The sequence below is a fragment of the Gambusia affinis genome, linkage group LG22 (genome assembly GCF_019740435.1).
Source record: "Gambusia affinis linkage group LG22, SWU_Gaff_1.0, whole genome shotgun sequence".
Taxonomy (NCBI): Eukaryota; Metazoa; Chordata; class Actinopteri; order Cyprinodontiformes; family Poeciliidae; genus Gambusia; species Gambusia affinis.
The window spans coordinates 6,568,404-6,592,489 of NC_057889.1; the positions used below are offsets into that span (position 1 = coordinate 6,568,404).

Sequence of the window (24,086 nt, forward strand, 5' to 3'; positions counted from 1 at the left end):
TTAATTGTGTTTTTATTCCTCATGGGCTTCATACATTCCCTTTTGGTAAGTTGCTCTTCATTTTAAAACCTAAAAATAAAATTCTTTAAAAATTACAAAACTTTCCTACAGTAAATATGAAAGGTTGTCCTTTTTCAAAAGATTATATAGTATTTGAAGCCATAAAGCTTTATTCAGGTGGACTGAGGCCAGAAAAGGTAAGCCTAAAACATGGTAAGACCTTTACTTACAGAATAAATTTCACAAATAAGTCAATGCTTTTTCTTGTATACATCTGTGCCTTTGTTAATTTATCTTTAATTTGATTAAATCGAGTATAAAATTCAATACTTCAAGAAAAATAAAAGGACTTTTTGCTAAAGAAAATTTTTAGAAAGCAGTAAGAATGTTTGTGCCAAGTTTTTATTCATTACATTTGAATCAAAGCCCCTTTAAACCTACAGCAAACAAAAGTCATAACATTGGAATACAGTAAACAAAGTCAAGCCAAACATTTTAAAAGAAACAAATGAAATACAGTGTATACAAATGTACAAATCTAAACGCAGTAATAACCAGAACACTTTATACAATGTTGAAGAAAGCCATGACAACTGTTGAAATTCAAGCCCAGTCAGAGAGCTGCCTTCCTTCCACTATTCGGTCTCCAATCCCTTTAAAAAAAGTAGACATAGAAAAGCTGCACAACTCCCATCCTTGGTGAAATAACACGAAAGAAATAATAAAAAAGTTAAATCAAAAAAGGCCAAGTGTGTGATGACAGCCTTTTATGAAGGCATCAGAGGAAAGCCAAATGCAACACGGCAGTCAAGAGGCCACTGGTAGTCTCTGAGACATGTTGGCAGCACGAAACTCTCCTAAACCCTCTGAGCAACAGCAAATGTTGATGCCAGTAACTGATGCCTGAGAAAGTGAGTCCACAGAGAGGCAATATGGCACAGCAAAAGTCCAATGAGATCCACCAAGTCCCTGGATTAGTTGGCAGCAAAGAGAATATCCTGAGATTAAAAAGCAGAACTCAGGAGACATCTGTAAGAAAAACAAGAAATAAACATTACATTATGCTTCTGTATGGTGTGATCTCACCAGGACACAATGTCCTGGTGAGACAAGAGGCAGCTGAAAATGTGCCTCTTATGTATATAAGAGGCATAATGTTCTAGTAAAGATTTCTACCTAAAACTTGGCTTAAGAGGCAAAAAATTATTTTTTTCTTTTCTTCGTAATTTTTGCTGAAGAAAAAAAATCTCATGTTATTTTTAAGCACTACAGCCCTTTGTGTCAACCTTAAAAAGAAAAAAGAAAAATCAAGAAATACATTTAATAAAAATACACACTTCAGTTTTTTTTTTTTTTTGGTGTTTAAAGTTTATCCATTTCTGACTAAGACAATTGAATCCGATCACACACCGTTATGACTTCATCTATAAATCAAATGATAATATGAAGTCTTAACACATTAACCTCTGGCCAACATGCTATTTGTTCTTTGCAGAGAGAGGAGATATTCCTTCTACGTATGTTTTTCTCATATATATATTTTGTTGTTCTATCTAAGTTGATATTCTGTTATATATACATATGCTACACAAAGTTAGGGGGGAAAAACTGTGCGCAAAAACTATTGTTTAGATGTAATTTAATTGTTTTATCTGTGACAGATATCCGCCTTGACCTATACAGGAAAGGAGAAATTCAACATAACGTTATAAAACAAAAAACAAAACCACTTTAAAATGACCAAATTCTTCTCTGATGAGAACCTAATGCCATGTTTACCTTATAGATTTCATGAGCAATTAACATTATGAAAAATAAATAAATTCTTTCCCTGACTAAAGAGATTAAACATGACTTATGACAAATTCTTGACAGTGGAGTCAGCATGAAGACACTAAAATGGGTGAGAAGACTTTGTGATGTTATGGAAACTTACAACTCGCAGGCTGCTCTCCAAACCTTCGCATCAGCTGGTCATGTGTGAACTTAACGAACGCATCGTATTGCTCTGTGAAAAAAGGAGCAGTTTCATCACTTTAGCAAATGTGTGTTACAAGAACTTTTAATAGTATACCAAACATTTTTAAAAATCGCACCAGCAAGTTTTGTCGTCAGAATCTCGTCGTATTCCTCTCGGATTTTGTCCTCCTTCTCCTTCAGTAGTCTTTCGCAGATCATCCCAACCTGTCTGAGGGAAAATAGTGGCTGCTCCTTCCTGGTGGGAGATGAGGCATCTGAAGAAGTAACTGTGAGGACAGAAAGCATGAAAAATTTCACATATTTACCACATCCCTGAAACACTGAGCAGGTCTGTCTTTATTATGCTGAATTAATGGCAAGAGTTCACAGAGTTTACAGGAAAGTTTATTTTTTTCATCCAAGTTCAAGTCTGTGCTAAACCTAAGAATCCTCAAACAAACAAACAAAAAAAACTACATAAATACATAGTTTGAGAATCATGGTTTTAAAAAGCTCTTACAATCGGCTACAAACACGCATCATGTCATTGATAGGACATGATCTGTAATTGTCCAGTGGTAAACAAAATCTGACCTTTTTCCAATCATGGAGTGCACCATAGAAAAAAAAGCTACAATATCATCATAACAGCAACCTATCTGTGGCATTTCTGCAATTTATTATTAAGCAAGAGAGAGTAAGACTGAAAGAAAAACAGAAAAGTTGCTCCATTTCAATCTGACGTGGAAGTTGCTGTATTTGGAAATGTTTACAGTCTTTTGAAATCTGAGTCAAAATAAGGATCTACCTTCTCTTAGCAACAACAAAGCGCAAGCTGTGCTGACCGATAAATAAGTTGCTAACGAGAGCTAAAAATGTCAGATTCATAGTTAATTTGTTTGAGATTTCAAATAATATCAAAATCTAACGTATAACAACTGTTCTGTCACATCTGCCCTCAACACAAATACTGTTAACATGAACTGGGTGTAATTTTCACACACAAACAAAAAGACTTAGAACTGGAAGTAGGAGAACATTGCAAATGTACAAAATAGACTAAATCCTTAGTAGAACATGGATATGGTGTCTACCTGGTAAAGGAGACCCAGCCTGGCTGTTCTGCAGATCCAGAGGACAGCAGCTGTCTGTTTGCTGGAAGGCGCTGTCCAGGTGTCGACGTTTCTGAAGGCGTTTGTACTCCTGTTTTATGTTGTGTAGAATTTGTTCTAAGAGAAGATAAAGTTCAGTCCATAAATAAAGAAACATCTTTAAACTAAAGAGCTTCATTTGTACAGAAATAAGGAAAGTCGGGATTCACACACCTAATCCAACTAGGAGACTTTACAAATTAGCTTAAATACCATGCTAGTAGGAGTTATCAATTTCACACCTGCTCAACAGTAAACAAATTTCTGGAAGATTGTAATATACGCACGTATAAAAGTTCATAAGCCATAGATGGTTCACATATTTAAGGTAACTGAAAAGGACCCCCACAATGGTCATCTTTTAATACCACATGCACACTTTACAGTAAGCTAATAACGAAATAATAAACGAGTAACCAAGCAGCAATCATGTGAACATTATAAAATTTAACACTGCAAAGCTGTATATCACCAATTATCATACCTGTGGTCAGTCTAGACGAGACCTCTCCGAAAGGCGACGGTTCCATACGCAGATATTTCTGTGGGGAAGATACCGGTGACATGACCGGCGCACATCTCCTCCTTTTCGGGGAAGCCTGGCTCATTAACGGGTCAAAATCCAGAGTACGTTTCAAAGTAGCCCCGCAAGCCATTATACCTTAATTATATCAAAAATAAGCGAAAAGCGAAGCCTTAAAAGTGTCTTGTCTCCAGGAAGTAGCTGGCCTGGGCCACGGTGCTGCTATGCTAACTACAAAAAGAGCAGAGGCGATTCAGGACTCGGGAAGCTTTTTTATGCTTATCCCTGTCCTCCACTGGTAAATTCTAAAAAGTATAAATAAGAGATTACATTACCAGATAATCTCATTAAAATAACTAAGAAAAAACAGCAGCACAAACCAGGATGAAACCAGATTTAAAGATTAAGTCATACGCCACAGCGATTGCAACGGATCGGAGTAGCTTCTCTTTTATTATCCTTTTCTAAGATAGTTATGAGCATGCGCAAAAACCTGAACTGGTGCTGGGATTTGTAGTTTTTTGATTAACCTTCTCTCACTTCTTTACATTGTTTGAAGACTACGTTTCCCTAAAGGCCAAGGAAGCGTCTTTTTTCAAATTTGTTTTGTTTGTTGGGATGTCCACAAATCAAAAGAAAAGTTTTAGTTTCATTTAAAATTTTAAAAAAGTCATAGAATAATTAATTGATTAATTGAGTCTTTGCATATAAATGTTTTAATAAAATAAAATATGTTTAATAAAGACATGTTATGTGTATTTTCCCGCGTCAAGAAATGACAAGTAAATAAGGGACGAAATACCGTATAGAATAAATAAAAAAAGTCTAATGCACCATTGTGTTGTGCCATTTGGAGGTTATCTGGGGACATACAGTAAATCGTGCATTGCTATTGGATGTACTTTGTACTATTCGAACGTGTGCATCGCCTACCGCTGGTATTGGTTTCAAGTATTTTATGTTTTGAAATTTGTAAATTTGTTTATGTGATTTATTTTTTACAATTTGTTTTTATTATTATTCAAAGTAAATCTGCATATCATTTAATGTTTTCTCTGTATGGTTATATAAAATCATATGAAGCAATGCCTCTAACTTATTTATTATTTATTATATATTTATATTTATTATTACCATTTACAAAATTTTTATGTGTGATCTACTTCATGGCTGTTTTTCTCCAGGTTACTATTTAAGTGGAATTACTTAAATGCATTTTAAGAAGTTCTACACTTATAGTTGAGTGCAATATTTGGCTACTCTACCCACTTCTGTGTGTTGCATATAAACTATTTGATAAAATGTCAAACACATACACTAATTACTATATATAAATAATATAAAATGAATGACAATACAAATGGAAGAAACTTTCTCACTGGGATAATTCCTATAACTGTATTTATAGTTGGAGTGCTTAATTAGCTTGCAAAATTATTTTGTAGTTTATAGCATTATTGTGTTTTTAAATTAGATGAAATATGGATTTCTAAATGTCTTTACAAATTATTAAATTTATTAATAAATGTTACATATTCTGGTTAAAAGAGCAGAATAATTGCTACTTAAGGGAACTTTCAGCTTAATGTGTTTCTCAAGAGAGCAGTGCTGTAAATGTCAACACTTCCAAGAGTTGAGGTTGATAGTGAAAAAGCCCCAAATTTTCTAACATTAAAAGCAGAATAAAATTGTTGCTTTCCTGTTGTGTTCTACAACAATATAAATAACTACTAATGCAATAAGAAATCTAAAAAAAAAAATGAAATATGTGCTATGTGAACTCAATGAAGACTAAAGGGTAAGCTGTAAAAAATGGTTGCTCTGTTTGATTTCTACCAGAGTAAAAAAAGAAAATCACTAAATCTGTTATAAGTGTTATTAGCTGTTATTAGCTATTATTTAAGTCTAAATTAAGTACAGAGCTGTTAACGCTATTTTTTTTCTTCCTTTTTTCTTTTGTTAAAAATGCAGAGAACATCTGCATCAACAGATGTTTCAATTTTTCCTCAATAAAAGAAAATGGCAGATGGTGCACCGTGCAGGGAAAGTGGAAAAGTATATTTTTATTTTATTTATTTACCTAAAAATCTGTCTCTTTTTAGATGCTGAGAAGTAGAAGTGAAGACCGCAAAGATGCAATATTTCATCACCCGCAAGGGGGCAGTAAAACGTTATTAATGACTGAGTAGCACAGAGTTTCGGGCCTTGGCGTTCTTCTGTCAGCATAGAGTTTAGATGTTCCCTCCTTCGTCAGTCATTTTCCTGTTGTCAACTAATCAAATCAAACACCTGCAAGCAACATGACACCAGCTGCAACTTTATTCAAAAGTTTTAACACAGCAATACCAGAAACACTTGACCGAAGGTGATTTTGAAGTCATAAATTTCTCTTTATGCCACCAATGTACATAAGCCACAAGTTGACATTTGATCTTTAATATTTAAAATTACAAGAGCCAGCAGAAGCATATTGATAAACAGCTGTCTGGAAAACTTCACAATGAGATAAATGTTTACAGAACAATTCTGCTGTGAGATGTCTAGATTAAAAGTTCTACATCATCTATCAGAAAAAACACATCTTTGCTACGTTGGATTATCTAAGGTCAGTTTTGATCTTCACATAAGTCTTACACACAAACTTCCATTTAAGTTACAACCCACTGACCTTTGTTTCTTTATTTTGAGAGGTAAAAAATTAACAGCAGTTATTTTTATGTTATTCAGAGTCACGCCAAAACCAATTCAACAGCCCTGTGCATTGGTTTCTTTTGTTTTATGCAACAGTAGCACTAAGAAAAATTCACTGCAATGATCAAAAGGCTTTAGGGTTGGAAACAGATCACTAAGTCACAAGGTACCATACATAAATACAAGGCGGAGTCCAATAAAATTAAACATTTGACAAAAGGAGCCTTAGTCTGAAAACATTTTTGTTTCCAACAGTAGTGACCAGCACTGTGTTCTCTTTTTTTCTTCTTTTTTTTATCTTTCAGGCTTTAAACAAAAAAAGCTTGGCGTTTGAATTGACTTGGCTGGATAGCTGAACTGGAACACTTCATTTGCAATTAAACACTGTACATTTGTTTGGTACATAACTGAATAAAGATATTTTACCCTGCAAGAGCAGGCAGCTAGTAAAGAAATCACTTTACCACTGAAAAATGAGATTTCGTAAATATATTTTACACCTATAAGTCCGAGTTGATATTTCATGGTTTATAATTTTACCTGACCTTTCATTTCTCAAAAACATCTCCCCACACATTGATCATTCTCTGAGTGATGTCAGAAATCATACAATTCTGGAACAAAATAATATATATTTTTTTTTTAAAATTCAGTTTCAAAATGCATTTATGCAACATGAAGCCTATAGGAAGTCAAGGCGCAATGAATTGTAATATGTATGGTTCGAGACACATACCAAGTTCTACATGACACTGTAAAACATCTCTACTTAGAAATTGCAGTAGCCCCTTATCCCATAAATGAAGATAGAGTTTTTCAAAACCTGAATTCACAGTACAAAAATATAATATGACTTTGCTGACTGGATATCAAGAAGTCTGTGGCAAACAGCAGACTTATGATAGTCTTTCCAAGTCCTTTTCAAATTGCATGTCCCTTCTATGATCTTCCAATACCATTTGGCACTTTGGCACTCTATGTACTTATCCACCAAAATAAAATTATGGAGCCACTAAAGCATCTGTGTAAGGATGAGAGTCAAGAACCTTCAGGAGAAGACTTTTCTGGAATGCCCAACCTTTGCTTTTCATGTGAAATGGGGTTCAAGGTGGATGACATTTACACTTTCCCCCCCTTGATGGCTAATTAGACAGCTTCAGCAGATGTTTCCGTTGACACAGACATTGTTACTTTGGCTATTTTCACAGTGGTCTTCACGCAACTCTCTGCAGCCCTGTTGGCAGAAATGTTGGCATTTCTGTTCTGGCAGTCCGACTCGAGGCTATTGTCCAGCTGCTGGGTACTGCTCTGGCAGAGGTTGCAGGAGCTGAGGAAGGCACGCCGCAGGTCCTTGCTCCTCAAGGCGTAGATGATGGGGTTAACGGTGGAGTTGAGAAGACAGAGCATGCTGCAGAATGCAAACACTGTCTTAATGTCATCATCCATCTTCCAGAAGAGGTCGTACACCATGATGCCAAGCAAGGGACCCCAGCAGATTACCAGCACCACCAGGATGAGCACCAGGGTCTTGGCTAAACGGATGTCCATGCGTGCCTGATCGGGGCGTGTAGTCTGCACTTTAGTCCCATCTGCTGAATAGATAACAAGACTCTTCTGGGAGGCGCGACTTAGCATGCGCACAGCATGGTGGTGTGCCTTCCACAGGATGTATATATAGGCGTAGATGATGAAAATAACCAAGACACTGGTCAGGAAGATCCAGAACATCAGGTAGTTCTCATCAATCAGGGGGAATATGTCTGAGCAGGCTGAGTTGAGACGTTTACAGTTCCAGCCAAGCAGAGGTAGGACTGCGATGATGATCGAGAGTGTCCACATCACACTGAAGGCTATGACAGCCTTGGTTCGAGTTACAATGCGCCTGTAGGCAAGTGGCCGGTGTATGGAGATGTAGCGGTCGATAGCAGTGAGGAAGAGGCTTCCGACTGATGCCGTGAATGATGCAGTGACTCCACCCAGTTTGAAGAGAAACACATTGGGGCTGTCCTTCCTGTGGAAAACATGGAAGTCCAAAAAGCTGTAGACAAAGATGACGCTGCCCAGGAGGTCAGCCACTGCAAGGCTGCCAATGAAGTGGTAGGACGGACGGCATCGCAGGGTGCGGGACTGTAGTATGACGCAGAGCACCACCAGGTTCTCCAGCACTGTAAAGGTACCCAAAGTCAGAGACATCACAGCCACAGCTAGCTGCTGGCTGGGAGTCAGGATCATGAAACACTCCATGTCCATAAAGTTCTCGCCACATTGTATATTATTAGTCTCATCTCTAAATGTGGTCCTGTTGCCAAACAAGTCTGTGGCATTGGTGGGGAAGAAGGGGATGCCCTTGAGGATAAGCTCTTCATCTGTAGGTACCTTGCTGCGAAAAGCAGACAGGGGCTTTTGCATGGACAAGCTGCCCTTTAAGTTCAAGTCATTGATGGGGTCATCATAGTTGGCGTCGTTGGAGCCTAGATACTGCAACCCAGATGTAATAGTCCGGAAGGTGGTGTCTGCCACCCCATCGAGCACAGATTTCATGACTGTGTCTGAGGATAATACTGCAGTCTGAGATGAAGGAACAACCTACAGATTGATAACAAAAACATATTAGATTTTTGAACATCTCTATAGCCCTGAATAATTTTTTTTTCTTTGGTGTGTTTGCATAAGTCCAGCCTTTGCCTCTGATGCAGAAAGATTCCATTTACAAAAAATAACCTTCACATAATTACAGCATTTCATTGCAAATGTTTGACATAGAAAGTCATGAAGCTACTCAATAATTAAAATCTAATTTTCAACTAATCTGGCTCAGTTTTTGATTATGCATACACTCAATGATTTCTTATTTCTATGGACTTTAATACTCAATAGGCACCTATAGGAAACCAGCGCACAAAAACACATTAAAACACTTTTAACTAGAACAACTTAAACAAATCTAGAATTCTTTTACATTTGGCTTCTCAAGCTTGTTAGTATCACTTACAAAAGTGCCTAAGGGATTTAGAAGAGCAATTTGTTGCAATTTCACTATTGGTTTCACTACTGATTGCAATAGTAAAATGTAGTAATAAAATTATTATTTATGTTAAACTCTTACTGAGATATAATCGTGCAATATTTCATTAAATATGGAATTTTAATTTATTACTGCTAATATAACAACAAAACCCTCAAAATTCCCCCCTGCTACTGTTATTCAAAGACAGAAATTAATGAAAGTGCGTTTCTTTACCTTACATAATTCTTTCAAGTGTGGAGAATCGTCCTTTAATGCCGTGCGTAAATCCGAGCCAGAAGCGCATTGCTGAACCACAAAAAGTCTTAGATCTCAGAAAAAACAGCCATGCATTTAATTAGCAATACAATTTTTTTCAGTTTTATCCCTTTGTTTTCAATTTGTGATGCAACTGAAGTTTTTGTGGAAGTCGAAGTTGTCACCCGGAGTGCGCTCCTTCTCTCTGGAAACAGGTTGGAAGTGTCGGTGCTGCTGCTGCTGCTGCTGCCTCCAGCGTCTCTCCAGCCTTTTTCTTTGTGTCTTCACTCTTATGAGGCGCAGCTTCTCCGAGCCCTGTCACGTGTTTTCATATAGAGCTTTGTCTGCCCAACCCATGAAGCTGCCAATCGCTCCATGGCGCATAGGAGCGAGGCAGAGACAGCGAAGGCTTATAGGTAGAATATATTTAAATTCTCATCACTCAACATCGGGGCGAACTGCAATAAAACACAAGAACTGCACGCAGAGGAAAAAAAAATCAGAACGCATTTGTCAACACCAATATGTTGCAATTTTTATATAAAATCACTCGATATTACAAAGTGAGTTTAACATGAATTCTATGGCGAAGAAGAAGAGATGGAACACGTTTTTATCTTTGAAGCATACAAATCAGTTTTTACAAGGGAACAGAAAGGCTGACATAATTATTCTGGTATTGATTGAACTGAGTCGCCACCAGACTGTGAACCTTCCTCATGTTAGACACTCTGCCATCCAGGTTACACTTTGTCCTACAAGGGCTTCAAATCACACCTAGACTTCCTTTCATATTCCTTGTAGGTGTTTTTCAGCCCATTTTTAAAAATGTTTCAGACTGACAGGTTGTGATATATCTTGACCAAAAAGACTGAAATATAGGCTGAAATTGGCTGAAATAATTGTTCTATGTAGGATGGCTGGGACCAGCCTTGTAGCCTTATGGCCTTGGGGAAACTTAGGGAGCTGTCGAGTTTGCTAAAGCCAAGCATATCTGTATTAGAAAAAAAGAATCAAAAAAGAACCTCAGGTATGCAGAGATTTCAATCGGACACTGGGCAAGACAGGAAGGAATTCTAAAATATGGTAATAGAAGTGTCTGTGAAACACATGGACCCCAGTGCTCAGACTTTGTCAAGTTTTAACAAAAGCATGAAGAGCCAAGACTTCAGATTGGTCAACCTTTTAGACACCTACATCTGATTGACTGAGCGATTAAGGAAACCATTTACATTAAACAAAAATCCCCCAAAAAGCATAATAAAAACACAATACAAAATAAAACAAAGAGAGTACCCTCAGTGACTCATTAAATCTATTTTAACAACTGAAGGTGAAAGGGAAGGTCAAAGACATTCAATGCACAAAAGAAGAGCAGTTTATTCAAAAACAACCTCTGAACAAAAACAAAAACAACAAGTGTCTGACCAAAAACAAAAAAAATATGCAGCTAATCTTAGGAGGCCAGTAATTTCTACTCTGAAGCAATGTTATGATTCATGGAGGTTGTATCATGTTTTCACACCAGTATCTCCGCTCCACTGGAGAAACTGGACACAGCCACTTATCAGCAAGCTCAATCACATTGCAGGCCAACAATTAAGAGTCAGATCCTGTTATGAATAAGAACAAAGAGTGGGCCCTAACAAAAACAGATCAAAGTCAGTGACTATGAATGATCTGATTTCCATGTATTCAATTGTGTTTCTGCAGTGTTGACTCCGCTTGACAAAACTCTGCAGGGTGTTAATGAAAAACATGGGAGCTAAGTGACTTTTTTAGAGGAAATGAAACACAACAGATGGATTACTTGACATTTTAAAACCACAGACTCAAGACAGAATATAACAATGACTCTTTGGGATTTGAATTAGGCCATGATTCAGTCAGCATTGCAGGTGCAATTAACCAAACAACTCAGGGATGGCTGCTAACAATGGCTGATATGAATAAAATGTATCTTAGATTAAAAATAAAAAATAGCAAAATTATCTAAGACACTGAGCCAATAATAATGTTTTTATCCATATATACACTGAAAAGCTGCAAATGTAAAAAGATTACTCGTTTGTTTTTATAAATGAGCAGACTGGTTACGAAAGAACATGTTTTCATGTCACAATCTGTGTAGATGCTGATAAAGCTTCTTTCAATGATTCAAACCACAGTGAATGCCCTCTTCCTCGATTGCTGAGTCTCACACCTCCTGTAGAATAAGTGGCCAGTACATGGCTTTGTCTGAGGAAACATTAAAGCAGTGAGAGGAGAGAAACTCAAGGTTTCTCACCCCATATAAAGCTTTGATGTATTGAACATAAATAGCTTTGGAGAACATCACCCTCAGATGAGTCTCAGTCTGGGATACGCCAGTGCCTCACAGCAGCATCGTTTCACCGCTAGTACCATATGTTGTCTCCTGGGTTATGTTTACCACATTTCTGGGAGTGTCTGCAGATGGACCATTAAGTGGTTTCATGCAATTAACTTTATTGGCATGGAAGTGGAGCCCATAAAACCGACTAACAGTTGATGCAATGTCTGTAAAAGCATTTTTCTTAGCAAAGAAATCTATATTGCCTTAATGTATATTTTCTGTTCATGAATTAGTGCCCCTATAAGATTTTGCACTATTGCATATTGCACAACCAGCACAATTTCTCTACTTAGGTTTCTTGTTACTCAAGAGTTGGTAAGAAAAGCCTGGTTGCATTTTGCCAGGGTGCAAGATAGCAAGAGTGCAAGATCACGATCTTTGTATTCACACCAAAACTGCTCCTATCTAAGGTGAAAAGTCATTGTGTGCTTTTATGAATGCCTAAATGCAGTATGAGTGAAAAAAGAATTTGCAAAAATCTGGATACGCTTTGAACTTTTCTCACTCTTTCTGCAAATTTAATCCAAAATATTCAGTATTTTTATTTGGGATTTTATTTATTATGGTAATACAAAAGTCCGGGTTACTGTGAAGCTAAAGAACATTTATTTGAAAAAAAAAGTGTTTAGAGTGTAAAATGTCTGTCTTTTATTCTATGCAAAATAGCTATCGCTCAGCAGAGTTTGGTTGAAGAGTTTTTATGAAAAGCAATTTTTAAGCCTTGCAACTGATTGCCAATTGGATTTAGATCTGGACTTTTAATAGGTCTGTTTTAATCTAACTGATTCCACTGCAGCTTTAGCTGTTTGCAGATTTTCTGTAGAATTGCCCTGTATCTATCTCCATCAATCTTCCCATCAGCTCTGACCTGCTTTGCAAAAAAAGTATTTCTATAACATAATGCTGCCACCACCATGTTTCATTGTTAAAATGATGGGTGATATGCAATGTTTTGTAGACTCAAATACACTTTGCTTAATGTGAAAGATGATCCTTTAACTGATTTATTGTGAAGTTCCTCACCTTCTCAATAATACACTACTTTGTATTACCATAGTAATTAGAATCCCAAATATAAACAAAGAGAAATGTGTTAACGTTACACCTAACTACAAAAATAAGGCAGAAAATCCTTCCAAAAATGCCCAAACTTAGTTTTGAATCAGCTTGCTACTCACACAGCAGTTGCAGACTTCGTAATGTTCAGCACATGAGGCAGCTAGACTTTTGGGCAGCAGGTTGGTTCGCAAAACTCACTGGTGTACTGTGACAGTTTTCTCTGACTTGCTTGGCATGCTAACCCGTGAGTTAGCAGTGAGTGATGGCTGAAGCAAAGCTTGAAGCCATCTGCGTTTCAGTTGTGGTACATAACATTTTGTCCTCCACACTGACTCACTTTGAATCCCTGGATAAGAAAAAAAATAACTCAGGGGAGAGTAAACCACGGAGAACGGAGGGATGCCTTGTGTGATTTCCAGAACAGCTGTAATTTGACTATCTGATTGCTGCTGAGTGTGAAATGTCAGACGCCCTGGATTCAGAACACCATGCCCTTTTAGCATGTTAATATGCATGGATAGGGGAAAAGAAATCTGTTTCCAACAAACTAAACTTGAGAAAAGTAACAATATTCACAAATACTGATGAGTAACATTCTAAAAATTGAATGAAATTTTACGAGCTACAACATTTGAAATAAATTGTATTACCTAGAAACAAGAATTTAATAAATTTGAATCTATTTTACACTAAATTGTTACAGTTTAACCATCAGAATGCCCTTTGCTTTGAGTGATGTATGTTGGCAAGAAATCTGAGTTTTATATTAAGTAAAAGTCAAACAAAGTCTTTTGGTGAATTTCTGCACAATGCCAAGAAGACGTTAATATATTATCAGATTCATGTTGTTGTTTTTCTGCTCCTCCCTCCATGGGGTTGCCACACCACAGGAGCCTGTCCCACTCCACAGCTGCATACACACAGACTTGGCAGATGTTTAAGGGCAGATGCCTTTCCTGACACAAGCCCCTTTGATAAATCCTGGGAAGGAAAACCTTTTAATCTGGGACCCTCTGTGAGTCCTGTATAATATCTCATTCATAATATCTAAAGATACGTCCCTAATATTATAGGAAGTTCTATATGATCTAAAACAGGGAAGGCTTAACCTCATTTAATGTCCATGTTTCTACATGGTATGTTGCTCAGTTGTCATAGCACACTCACAACCAAATTACAAATAAATGTGTCCTAACTTCCATCCATCCATCCATTTTTCTTTACACCCTTCTTCCCTAAATGGGGTCGGGAGGGTTGCTGGTGCCTATCTCCAGCTGCGTCCCGGGCGAGAGGCGGGGTTCACCCTGGACAGGTCGCCAGTCTGTCGCAGGGCAACACAAAGACATACAAGACAAACAACCATGCACACACACACTCACACCTAGGGAGAATTTAGAGAAACCAATTAACCTGATAGTCATGTTTTTGGACTGTGGGAGGAAGCCGGAGAACCCGGAGAGAACCCACGCATGCACAGGGAGAACATGCAAACTCCATGCAGAAAGACCCCGGGCCGGGAATCGAACCCAGGACCTTCTTGCTGCAAGACAACAGCTCTACCAACTGCGCCACTGTGCAGCCCCATGTCCTAACTTTTTTAGGGTTATTCATCTCTGTATAAAATCGCCAATGTGGAGAGATGTTAAAAAACTGTTTATCGACAGAAATGTATTTATTACTTACATTATGTCACTCTTATTTTGTTAAAGCAGATATGTTATTTTATTTTCAAGGTTCATTTTCAGTTTATTTCACATTGACATGTTTAAAGCAACATTTGTATGTATTATTATGAGTATGTGTTACTTAAAGCACACAGCAGAGATATGATGCTTAACTCTGGTATAAATTTGCTGTTGTGCATTTCCACCCCTTTCTTCCTTCCAATCTGAATTATAAGAAAAAAAATGATAATAAAAAATGGTATTCACTGTTGCATCATGGTGGAGTGAGCCTATTACTGACCAACTGTGCCTGTCCAACATGTGGGTGTGAAGTGTTGTCCAGAGTTGTCATTAACTTGGACAACATCCTCTCTTTTGACACGTCCGTCAGAGAGTTCAGTTCCACCCCCTCATTACTGGCCTTGCGAATCAATTCCTTCAGCCTGTCTGCGTCCACCACCCTCAGCCTTCAGCTGAGACGATGGCACATCATCGAACATCTTGAGCACTAGCTGACAGATGAAAAGGTGGCTGTCGTCTGAGTTAAGGGAACATTGGCCGGTACTTTACTACCCACTGTCAGATACCGCTCAGTCATAGAAGCACCTCAGCAACAGATTGACTCTCTCGGTGTACACAGCCTCCCAGAGGAAACAATTAACTCCTTCCTTTGACAATTGCTGGTTTAATTAATAATGCCTGAATCAAGCAATGATGATTATAATGAAAAGAGAATGGAAAACACCATCTATTCATGCTTATCTTTTCTTTTTTTATTGCAACATCAGCAAATGCCAGAAGAGTAGCGCTCGTCACCCCCTTGTGGTACCATGCAGATGTAGCAACTCAACTTAAACAGTGATTATACTGTACATGTTGTGACACTATTATGGCAGAGGGCAAAATTATAAAAGCATCCCTGCTAAAAAAAAATACTACTTTTTCTTGTATATAAACCAGGTGGTTTTAACACTGTAGCACAGCTAGCTCTCACAGGACATTAGAATTAGAAAAGTAGAATTGTAAAGCTTCCAATGTGTCAGTGTTTCAAACCTTGTTTAGGGGACAGCCAATGGCAAATGGATAGCTGATCCCAGGGGCAATGAAAGAAGGAAAGGCAAGTCAGAGGGGTGTGGCAGAGCAAGACCATGTATGCACTGAAAAGAAGAAGAAGGCTTGAGTACACAGTAGGTGAGATGTGCTCCTTTCTGTGTGTTCCAGTTACATAAAGGGCAACAGTGTTTTGAAGTTGGAGACATGAAAGTCAAACCTGAAATATGGATCAATAATCACTATAGATGCAGTTTGATGTACAATTTATGGACACTGCATCTATTTTCAGCAAGATGTTACAAATAGAATACCTTCCAAGACGAAAAATAAGACAAAATTTCCTTATTTTCTTATTAGTATAAATTTTGGCAGTATGTAAAAAACTGTAAATAGTGACAAAAACATTCTTGGGTTTCTATGTTCATCTAAGCCTCGTTTCCCTTTGAAACCTAAAATTCCTGATCTGCTTTAGTTGCTCATTCTTTCACTAAACAGGCTAAAGCAGTTAAGTTTAATCGCACCACCTCTGCATGAGTCAAGTCCTCTGAAAATAGGCCACCAGTATATTAAGACACTAATTTTTTTGCCAGTGAGCGTTTTTAACTAACTTCAGAGCTGATTTGTCATCCTGTGGCTTGCTCATAATTCTTGAAAATGCTGAGAAAACTGTAAAGACAAATATGCAGCTGTCTCCGGTACATCCATAAATAGATAAACACAGCTGGAGCTGCAACGTGACAAATTATAGTTTACTCCAGTGCTACAGTGAACGTGGTGAACCTGTGTTTGTTTATCCAAAACAAAGGACTGTCACCTGCAATTTGGACAAGCCTACTTGATTAAAGATGTGTGATGATGAATTAAAATGATTCTGAGCAAGGACAAGGTCATGTTCTGCCTACATCTTAGTAAAGGGATGCTTCCACTAATAGGCTCTAATTTCAAATGACATCATTACTGAAATAACATTCCCTGACTATTTGGTTTGCTGATTAGATCTGGTCAATTTTGGAGGATTCAAAGAAAGCGATTCTAAAGGATATTACCTCATTATATGAAGAATCAACACAATATGCAGAACATTTTTTTCTGATCCATTGAAAAACAACAGGGTGAGTGCATTGTTACAGTCTGCACACTGTATTTTAAACCCTACTTTGTAATGTTACCTCGGTGAAAATAACTTTTCTACATGTAGAAAATGGAATCAATAAAAGCACCAACTAAAGGCAGAACTGAACTTGCAGGATTTATTAGAAAACAGCACCTAAAATTAAAAATAAATAAATAAATAAATAACTGAATAAATAAATGTCCAATGTTTATTTTCTTACAAAGTTTAGTAGGAAAAAAGTACATTGTAGAAGTAGGACGAAATGTAGAGTGAGCAAGAAAATAGGCAAATCAGCATTTGTTTATCAACATGTTCCTGCTAAAACTTATGAAATGCATTAAATTCTGGGCGTCTCACTTGGTCGAACACAGCAGCGCTCTGCTGCATGTGGACCGAAGATACAAGCTTTTTTGAGCAGCCTCATACACATTTTATGAATCATAAGTCAGAGCAACTAGTGTGGGTGAACATGCTTCACTCTTGGCTGCAAATGCGAAACGCAACAAAAGAGCTACGGCAACTCTGCATTTACATCGTGTAATTTCACAGGAGATTAAATCGAGTCGTATTCTTAAGGCAAATACAAAGCAAAACACAAAATCATACTAATTAAGGGGAAAAAAACTATTTTTATTTATATTGTCTACTGTGACGTTAGGAAGATCTTTGGGTTGGGAAAAGTGAAAAAAAAATGCAATAAAATACTTAAAGATCATTTATCTGGTTGAATAATTTCATTTAATGCATTTTCATACAACATGTTGACATGATGTGGCTGCAGAGAGCCCTAGTTAGTGAGAGAGAGATGCCACTTTATGCAGGTTTTACAAACGAGCAGACAGAGGTTTTAAAAGACAAAGGAATGCAGAGGCACTCGTCCTTGCTCAAAGGGAACGTTGCAAACAGACTTGTTTATTATTTCTGTCTAGACTTTAAAGTACAAGGAGGTGTGACTGCAGAAAACAGACTATTCAATATTCTGCAACTTGACAGTTGATACCGACCTCTGTCCCACCAGCCCCCCATGAGACAGAGAAAAAGTTGAAGCTGTTATCAGCTGCCCAAAGTGTTTCTGATTGTAGGTGCCACAAAAAATAATAAGTTGAGTTTTCTTTTAGGTATTTTTCTAAAAGCTTTGAGCATCTACACACTGAAATTGTACGCATTCTTCTTGACAAAAAAAAAAAAAAAGAAACTCAAAGTCAGTCAGACTGGATAGAGCTTGTTTGTTTCCACATATTCTCATGAGTTTTAGACTTTGACTGGGCCATTCCATCACATAAATATGCTTTGATCTCACTCAGTTGCTCTGGCAGAATGCTTCAGGTCATTTTCTTGCTGGAATATGAAAGTCTACAGAAAATGATAAGTTCTTTTTCCCCAGGTGCCCCTATCATACTATTAACCCTAATCAGCTTTTGAATCCTTGCTTAAACATAATTATTCACACAGCATAATGCTGCCAACTCTATGTTTGACCCTGCAAAACGTGTATTAGGCTGATTGAAGTGTAAATTTTCCACCACTCCTCTGCTGAGCAAAAACAGCAGAATATAATGTGACTAGAGCATTTCCCTTCACATTTCACACTACTTTATGTTGGAATATTAAATAAAATCCCTAAAGAAAATACACTACAAGTTTGCAGCAATACAGCAAGATGTCAAAAAGTTTCTAGAATAAATACTTTCATGAGATGCTGCATCTTTTTACACAACAATTCCTGACTTTTTTCCTTGCGGCGTCTTCCAAAAGAGCTCAGGTGAGCAAAACCTGCAAGTTTATGCTTGAACCTTGTGTTTCTCATTCATATTCAAAAGTATTTCAGAATGCATTCATGCACAGTGTGAAATATAAACAGTTAAATGTATACTCTACAGCAGGTGGAGATTTCCTTTGATATGGAAGTTTGTCGACATGTTATTTCACCCATTTCACCTGGAATTTGAATATTTGAGACTGAGAGTCCAGTACTGGAGAATAAAATTATATATAAAGTCATATGCCACTGTGGCAGCTAAAACTAATTCAAAATAATAAATTAAGGAAGGGTGAATTTCAGCTCTTCCTTCTATGTTTAATCTGTTTTCAGTGAGATTATTCTGAAAATCATACTCTTTGATTTCTCCAGTTTATTTAAGACCATTCATGCTGCGTTTTGTACTTTGACATAAAAACAAACCTCCAGAAGATTCCTCAGGAGGCCTCCAGAGCCGGCTAAATTATTGACTACCTGACAGTCAGGTCACAGTTTGAGAGACTAAAGGCTTCTGTATCTGAGGCAGTGGTCAGCGGCAGAGGGGCCCTCCTGGGGGAATTTCAATCTCACCATTTCTCTTCAGCCTACAAGTCCTGTTATCTACAGAAATACTCCGATGACTCAGATGTTTTGTACAAAGAACTAGCGAGCCACTTTGTGACATGATGTGGGGACAGTCACCTCATCTTTATTCTCAGGTCAAAGGCATCAATGTGGATTTCAGAAGGACCAAGAACAAGATTAGCACAGTTTTTATTCTGGGACAAAAGGTGGAGGTGATAGACAAAAGATACTGCAGAGTTCACTGGCAAACATGGGATTCAAACACGACTCAGCGGTTGTTTACAAGAATTATTTTACTTCTGGCTAAACTAACAGTGACCTCCTGGTTTGTGTATTTGTTGGGGTTGCAGCATCAAAAGCAGTGTGTCAGTGAAACTGAACAAACTCAGTTAAAATTAGACTTTTTCTGTGATGGGGAGCTGAGAGAGAAAGAAGAAAGGTGCACAAGCTGCTGCGCATAAAAGACCTCACCACACACTCTGCACAGTATAATCATGAACCAACGGAGCACAATCAGTCTCCTGACTTCTTCAAATTGACTGCAGTGAGAGTTGGTGCAGGATGTTAATCCTTCAAAATACATTCCTCTGACATTACAAGCACATCTTTTTGATCAAATGAGCTGCAATTGTTCCTATTTTCAAAATAATTTCTGGGCTTTACAAAAGGATAATTTAATCCCCCCTCTGGTATTTTTATTCTAATTCCTGAATTAATTCAATGATAAATCTGCAGCACAATTAGGTAATAAAATATTGTCTTTTATAGTGAATTTTCAGAATTTTTCCTAACATTACTAGATTTATAGTTCATCTATATTTTTGGTATTGCATAGTTTTGTAAACAAAGTAAAATCAGATTTCTGGATACAAGTTGCTTCTTTAACTATACATAACTTTACCTAAAGATTATTTAATTATAATTTTTTTGTTATATTCAAACCACTTTTTGTGTTGTACATGGTGGACATTAGCCTTACAAATGCTAATGTAAGGATAACAAATTTTAATATCAAAGAAAATTCCCATTGATTGATAACACCACCATCTTTATAGTCTGTTGCGATTTAATAAGACACTTTCAAATGTGTGGCAACGATTTGTAATGATATTTAAGCAACCTGAACAAAAAGCAGTACAAGAAAAAAAACTTGCAATATGTGCATAATATATTACTAATAATGTAACAAATAGAGTGTGAAAGTGGATTTAAGCGCTGACTGGAAACCAAAGGAGAGAAAAGTGACTCCAACAGTCTACTAATATGAAACACGGAGTGCCAGTTTGTAAGGAATAACTCTGAAGAAAACCATCCAGATCACACTGATGCTGACAATAAAATCCAAACTTGTTGCCTGTGGAAAGATAGAACCCGCAGAGAAAACAGAGGGAGCTTTTCCTGTGGATCTGGAGAGATATTGTCCTCTGTTGAAAAGCGTTAAACTCTACAACATATAAAATTTGACACACTAGAAACTTTGAAATTTAAACAGTGCAAATGTATTCATAAAAGCCAAATTTACTCAGGTAGTCATAAAACGGACACATGCTTGTTGTCATATCCAGATGAAAAAGATGGACTAATGTAAAACACAAATCTGTTCCATAAAACACATTACACTTTTGGACACTGCTGATAAAGACATGTATAAAACCATAAAGGTAAGTCATTGACTGCAACAGCACAGTCTAACTAGTGTTTGACCCTCAGGTGCCACGTATATTTTCACCTCTAATAATTCCCCCAAAATAAATACAACTAAAAGGTTTTTATTTATTTATTCTTTACTCATTTAAGTCTCTACATATCCATGGCATTCAAGGCAGATGAGTGGTGATCTTTCAAAGTCAGGAAATGACTAAAAGAAAAGAGTCTAGTATCATTCAGTCACTGAAATAAGTCAGTAGCCGGTTTTGAAGATCTTAGTTAATATTCTCTTTAGCCGTATTTATTCCTTCAAACTGCTAGAGAACATTGCTTGAAACATGATTGTGTTAAATTGTGTTAAAATGGACAAAGAACAAACAGTAATAGAGCATTATATGAGTCGATCAATGATTTCCGACACTTCCACAATCTTCCTTGAGTATTGATAGCACAGCACATATTCTGCAACTTTGTTTTTTTCCTAACATTTTGTGTTTTTGTTTAAAACTTTAAAGCATTATGCTCAGAGTTGCCCAGAGCTCTTTGTGTTTCCATTTTACTCTGTTTAAATTGAATCCAAGTCTTTTTCAGAGCAAAAACAAATGTCACCTCCAGATGAGAGCGGACAATAGCGCTGTTGTGTTCTGATCCTGCAGAGAATTTGACAAATACATTCATGGACAGTCACACTGTCTTTGTGTACAGCTGGACGGCTGCAGGATGCCACCTGGCTGGACGAGTGGCCAAGGGTGAAACTAGCTGGGAGGAAAGAACACAATCAATTTTACTGCATGTGCATATGGAGCATGATAACTAGTCATTCATTGTCTCAACGGACATGAGGGGGAAAAAAATCACTCAGTAAACAAAGTTACATACTTTAATGGGGGGGAAATTAAGTGCAACAACACTGCATCAATGGAATTTGGGAAGGAAAGCAGCAAGCACTTACTGTAATTAATTGATCACCATCAGAAAAACCTGCAGATGTTTTGGCAGTATGCTGGTCTGCAGCATTCAAGTCAGTGTATTAACACAACGCCAAGAAGAAAACACATCAGCGATCACCGTAGAGGAGGTATTGTTGAGTTAATCTTGGTGAATATAAAAGTCCATCATTTTAAAGTAATAAAAAAATGATTAAGACTGTTGCAATTCTTTGCAGGAGTGCATATCCTTACAAATTCTGGACAAGGTAAGAACTTCCAATACTCCAAAAAAAATAGCAAAAAAGAAAAACCCAAGTTTGGTGCTACGGTTTCATCAGAGCATAACAAATCTCCCCAGGTTTAGGGAGATTGTTCAGAAGCTTCTTTAGGGACACTGAAACCTCATGGCAGCCAGTTGGGTTGTAGTATCCATGCTGTCCCATATTTTCCTGAATAATTGATGACTCTCTTCACTGTGCAACAATGTTCATGTAATGCTCCTCCTTTTCTCCTGATCAATGCCTTTGTATCATGCTTTTAATCCTTCTTAGCCTGCCTGAAAACTGTGCAGCTCCATAGAAGTGTTAGCTTACAGTGTTGCACAAACCAGGTTATTGCAACTTTGGATTTTTCAGAATTTTTCCTCTGATAAATTTGTTCTTTATTTCTATTGCACAAGGAAAATGTTACATTCTACTTGCAAAATGTTTTTGAATTAATTCTCAAATAACTTGTTGAAATTACAAACACCTGGTATTGAAAATGGTGTGTGCACTTTTTAGAGCCATGGTGTGGTATAGGACGAAGGTTAAAAAGACATTATAGGGACTGCACAGAAGTCATCTGCAGTTCAGATCATAGAATATGTGAGATGATTTTAAAATTATGGTGAAAACATTGAAACAACTGAATACATGTCTAGCAATATATTAAAAGTTTACACTCAGGCCTCACCTGCCTGTTTGTGAAGTACAAACATCCCATCTTTCAGAAGAGCATGGACTGCCTCTGATGCTCTGTTGGCATGACAACCAGCGAGGATTGAAATGATTGGTCACATGACACAGCCAAGGTTGAATACAGACAAAGCAAGAGAACATAATCATCTTTTCCTGTAGGGAACGACTTCACAGCAGACAGAGCGGCAACAAAAAGAGGGAGGTCAATAACAAGACGTTCCGTGCCAAACAATCCCAGGGTGGGAGAGTGGGATCTCATCCAGTGGGTGCCAGAGTCTGCTTCCTCTGCAGCTCAACAAAGCCGAGGTGGGAGTATTCTCCAGCCCGGCACATCGTGATCCGATCCAAGTGTTGCCGAACCACTCACAAGCCCTCCATTACAGCTCCTTGGGGGACGCAATGAGACAAACAACAGGAGGAGAAATGAGTTTAAACCGGGTAACATCAGCAATCAGACCCGAAGATGAGCTTGGGAGTCATGGAAACTGAGTCTCTTTGAATGAGATGTTGGTGGTGCTGCATCATGTGGTTGAACAGCAGGCCTCGCTGGACAGACCTGATGCTGCGTGAGCCGATCCAACCCGAGGACCAAGCACCGAGGAGAAGAAACAATTCACAGCACTGCCCAACATCTGTCCTCTGAGAGTCAGATTAATGGGATCACACAGTGTCACACACACCCTCACATAAATGAACAACAGCTTCCAAGGCTGGCTCATCAGGCAGCAACAATTGCTACATTTGTATTCCTATGATTACTCCTCCGTAATTCATCAACGGACGATTATGAATTGTGATGTTTATCTTGTCATTTCACACTGAACACTTTCTTTACGTAATATTACTTACACATTGTTTTATTTTTACTTGTAGACAATCAAATCAAAGTGCCAGATCCATAATGTCCATGTTAATATGCATGACAGGTGTTTCTAAGCCTCCAAATTACTTTTATTCCAAGATTAAGCTTTTGACTTTTGGAAAAATTTCATAAACTGACTTCTTATTGTTGCTGTAAATTTTACACACCTAACTATCGATTTGCTATGAAGAAAACATCACAACAAGATGCCTTCTGTATCCAGGCAACCCCTAAAATGATTTACAGACCTCTGTACCCGACCAAAGGATATTTACCAGGTTTCTGTGTAAACAGCTGTTCATCACTGCTTGTCAGGAAACAATCTGCTTTTCTCAAAAGTTTGAGTTTACCATCTGGTCTCACCCAGCTTCACAAACACATTTGGGGTAAATGGAGTAAATACTTTATGAGCAAACAACTTTGGCTTAAAAAAATTCCAAATCCAGTTTTATTCAATCAAAAAAATCTAAATAAAGATATGACATTTTTATTCTTTTTTCAGACAATAATAATAAT

The 24,086-nt window shown here is 37.5% G+C and overlaps 2 protein-coding genes across 3 annotated transcripts; both read right to left on the minus strand.

Annotated features, from left to right (window-relative positions):
* Positions 1–386: 386 nt before the first annotated feature.
* On the minus strand, positions 387–4,120 carry akirin2 (akirin 2). The gene is made up of 5 exons (XM_044106858.1): positions 3,595–4,120; positions 3,054–3,188; positions 2,097–2,246; positions 1,937–2,008; positions 387–1,029 (listed from the first exon to the last, which is right to left on the minus strand). The coding sequence occupies exons 1-5, from the start codon at positions 3,764–3,766 to the stop codon at positions 1,019–1,021; spliced, it is 540 nt and encodes a 179-aa protein (XP_043962793.1). The 5' UTR covers positions 3,767–4,120; the 3' UTR covers positions 387–1,018.
* Positions 4,121–5,934: 1,814 nt separating this feature from the next.
* Positions 5,935–9,937, minus strand: cnr1 (cannabinoid receptor 1). 2 transcript variants are annotated; one of them, XM_044106859.1, is made up of 2 exons: positions 9,566–9,937; positions 5,935–8,910 (listed from the first exon to the last, which is right to left on the minus strand). In XM_044106859.1, exon 2 carries the CDS (start codon positions 8,863–8,865, stop codon positions 7,471–7,473), a length of 1,395 nt encoding a protein of 464 aa, XP_043962794.1. In that variant the 5' UTR covers positions 8,866–8,910; positions 9,566–9,937; the 3' UTR covers positions 5,935–7,470. The 2 variants fall into 2 exon arrangements, with proteins under 2 accessions (XP_043962794.1, XP_043962795.1); XM_044106860.1 differs by having other exon boundaries at positions 9,571–9,864.
* Between the last annotated feature and the right edge of the window lie 14,149 nt (positions 9,938–24,086).

What these genes read in the sequence shown, in the direction of transcription:
- akirin2 (XM_044106858.1), bottom strand. Translation starts at nt 3,766, where the DNA reads ATGGCTTGCGGGGCTACTTTGAAACGTACTCTGGATTTTGACCCGTTA. An exon ending in CTCGTCTAGACTGACCACAG is followed by an intron (nt 3,189 to 3,594) that starts GTATGATAATTG and finishes ATCTTCTCTTAG; the next exon opens with AACAAATTCTACACAACATA. An exon ending in TCTGACGACAAAACTTGCTG is followed by an intron (nt 2,009 to 2,096) that starts GTGCGATTTTTA and finishes CTTTTTTCACAG; the next exon opens with AGCAATACGATGCGTTCGTT.
- cnr1 (XM_044106859.1), bottom strand. Translation starts at nt 8,865, where the DNA reads ATGAAATCTGTGCTCGATGGGGTGGCAGACACCACCTTCCGGACTATT.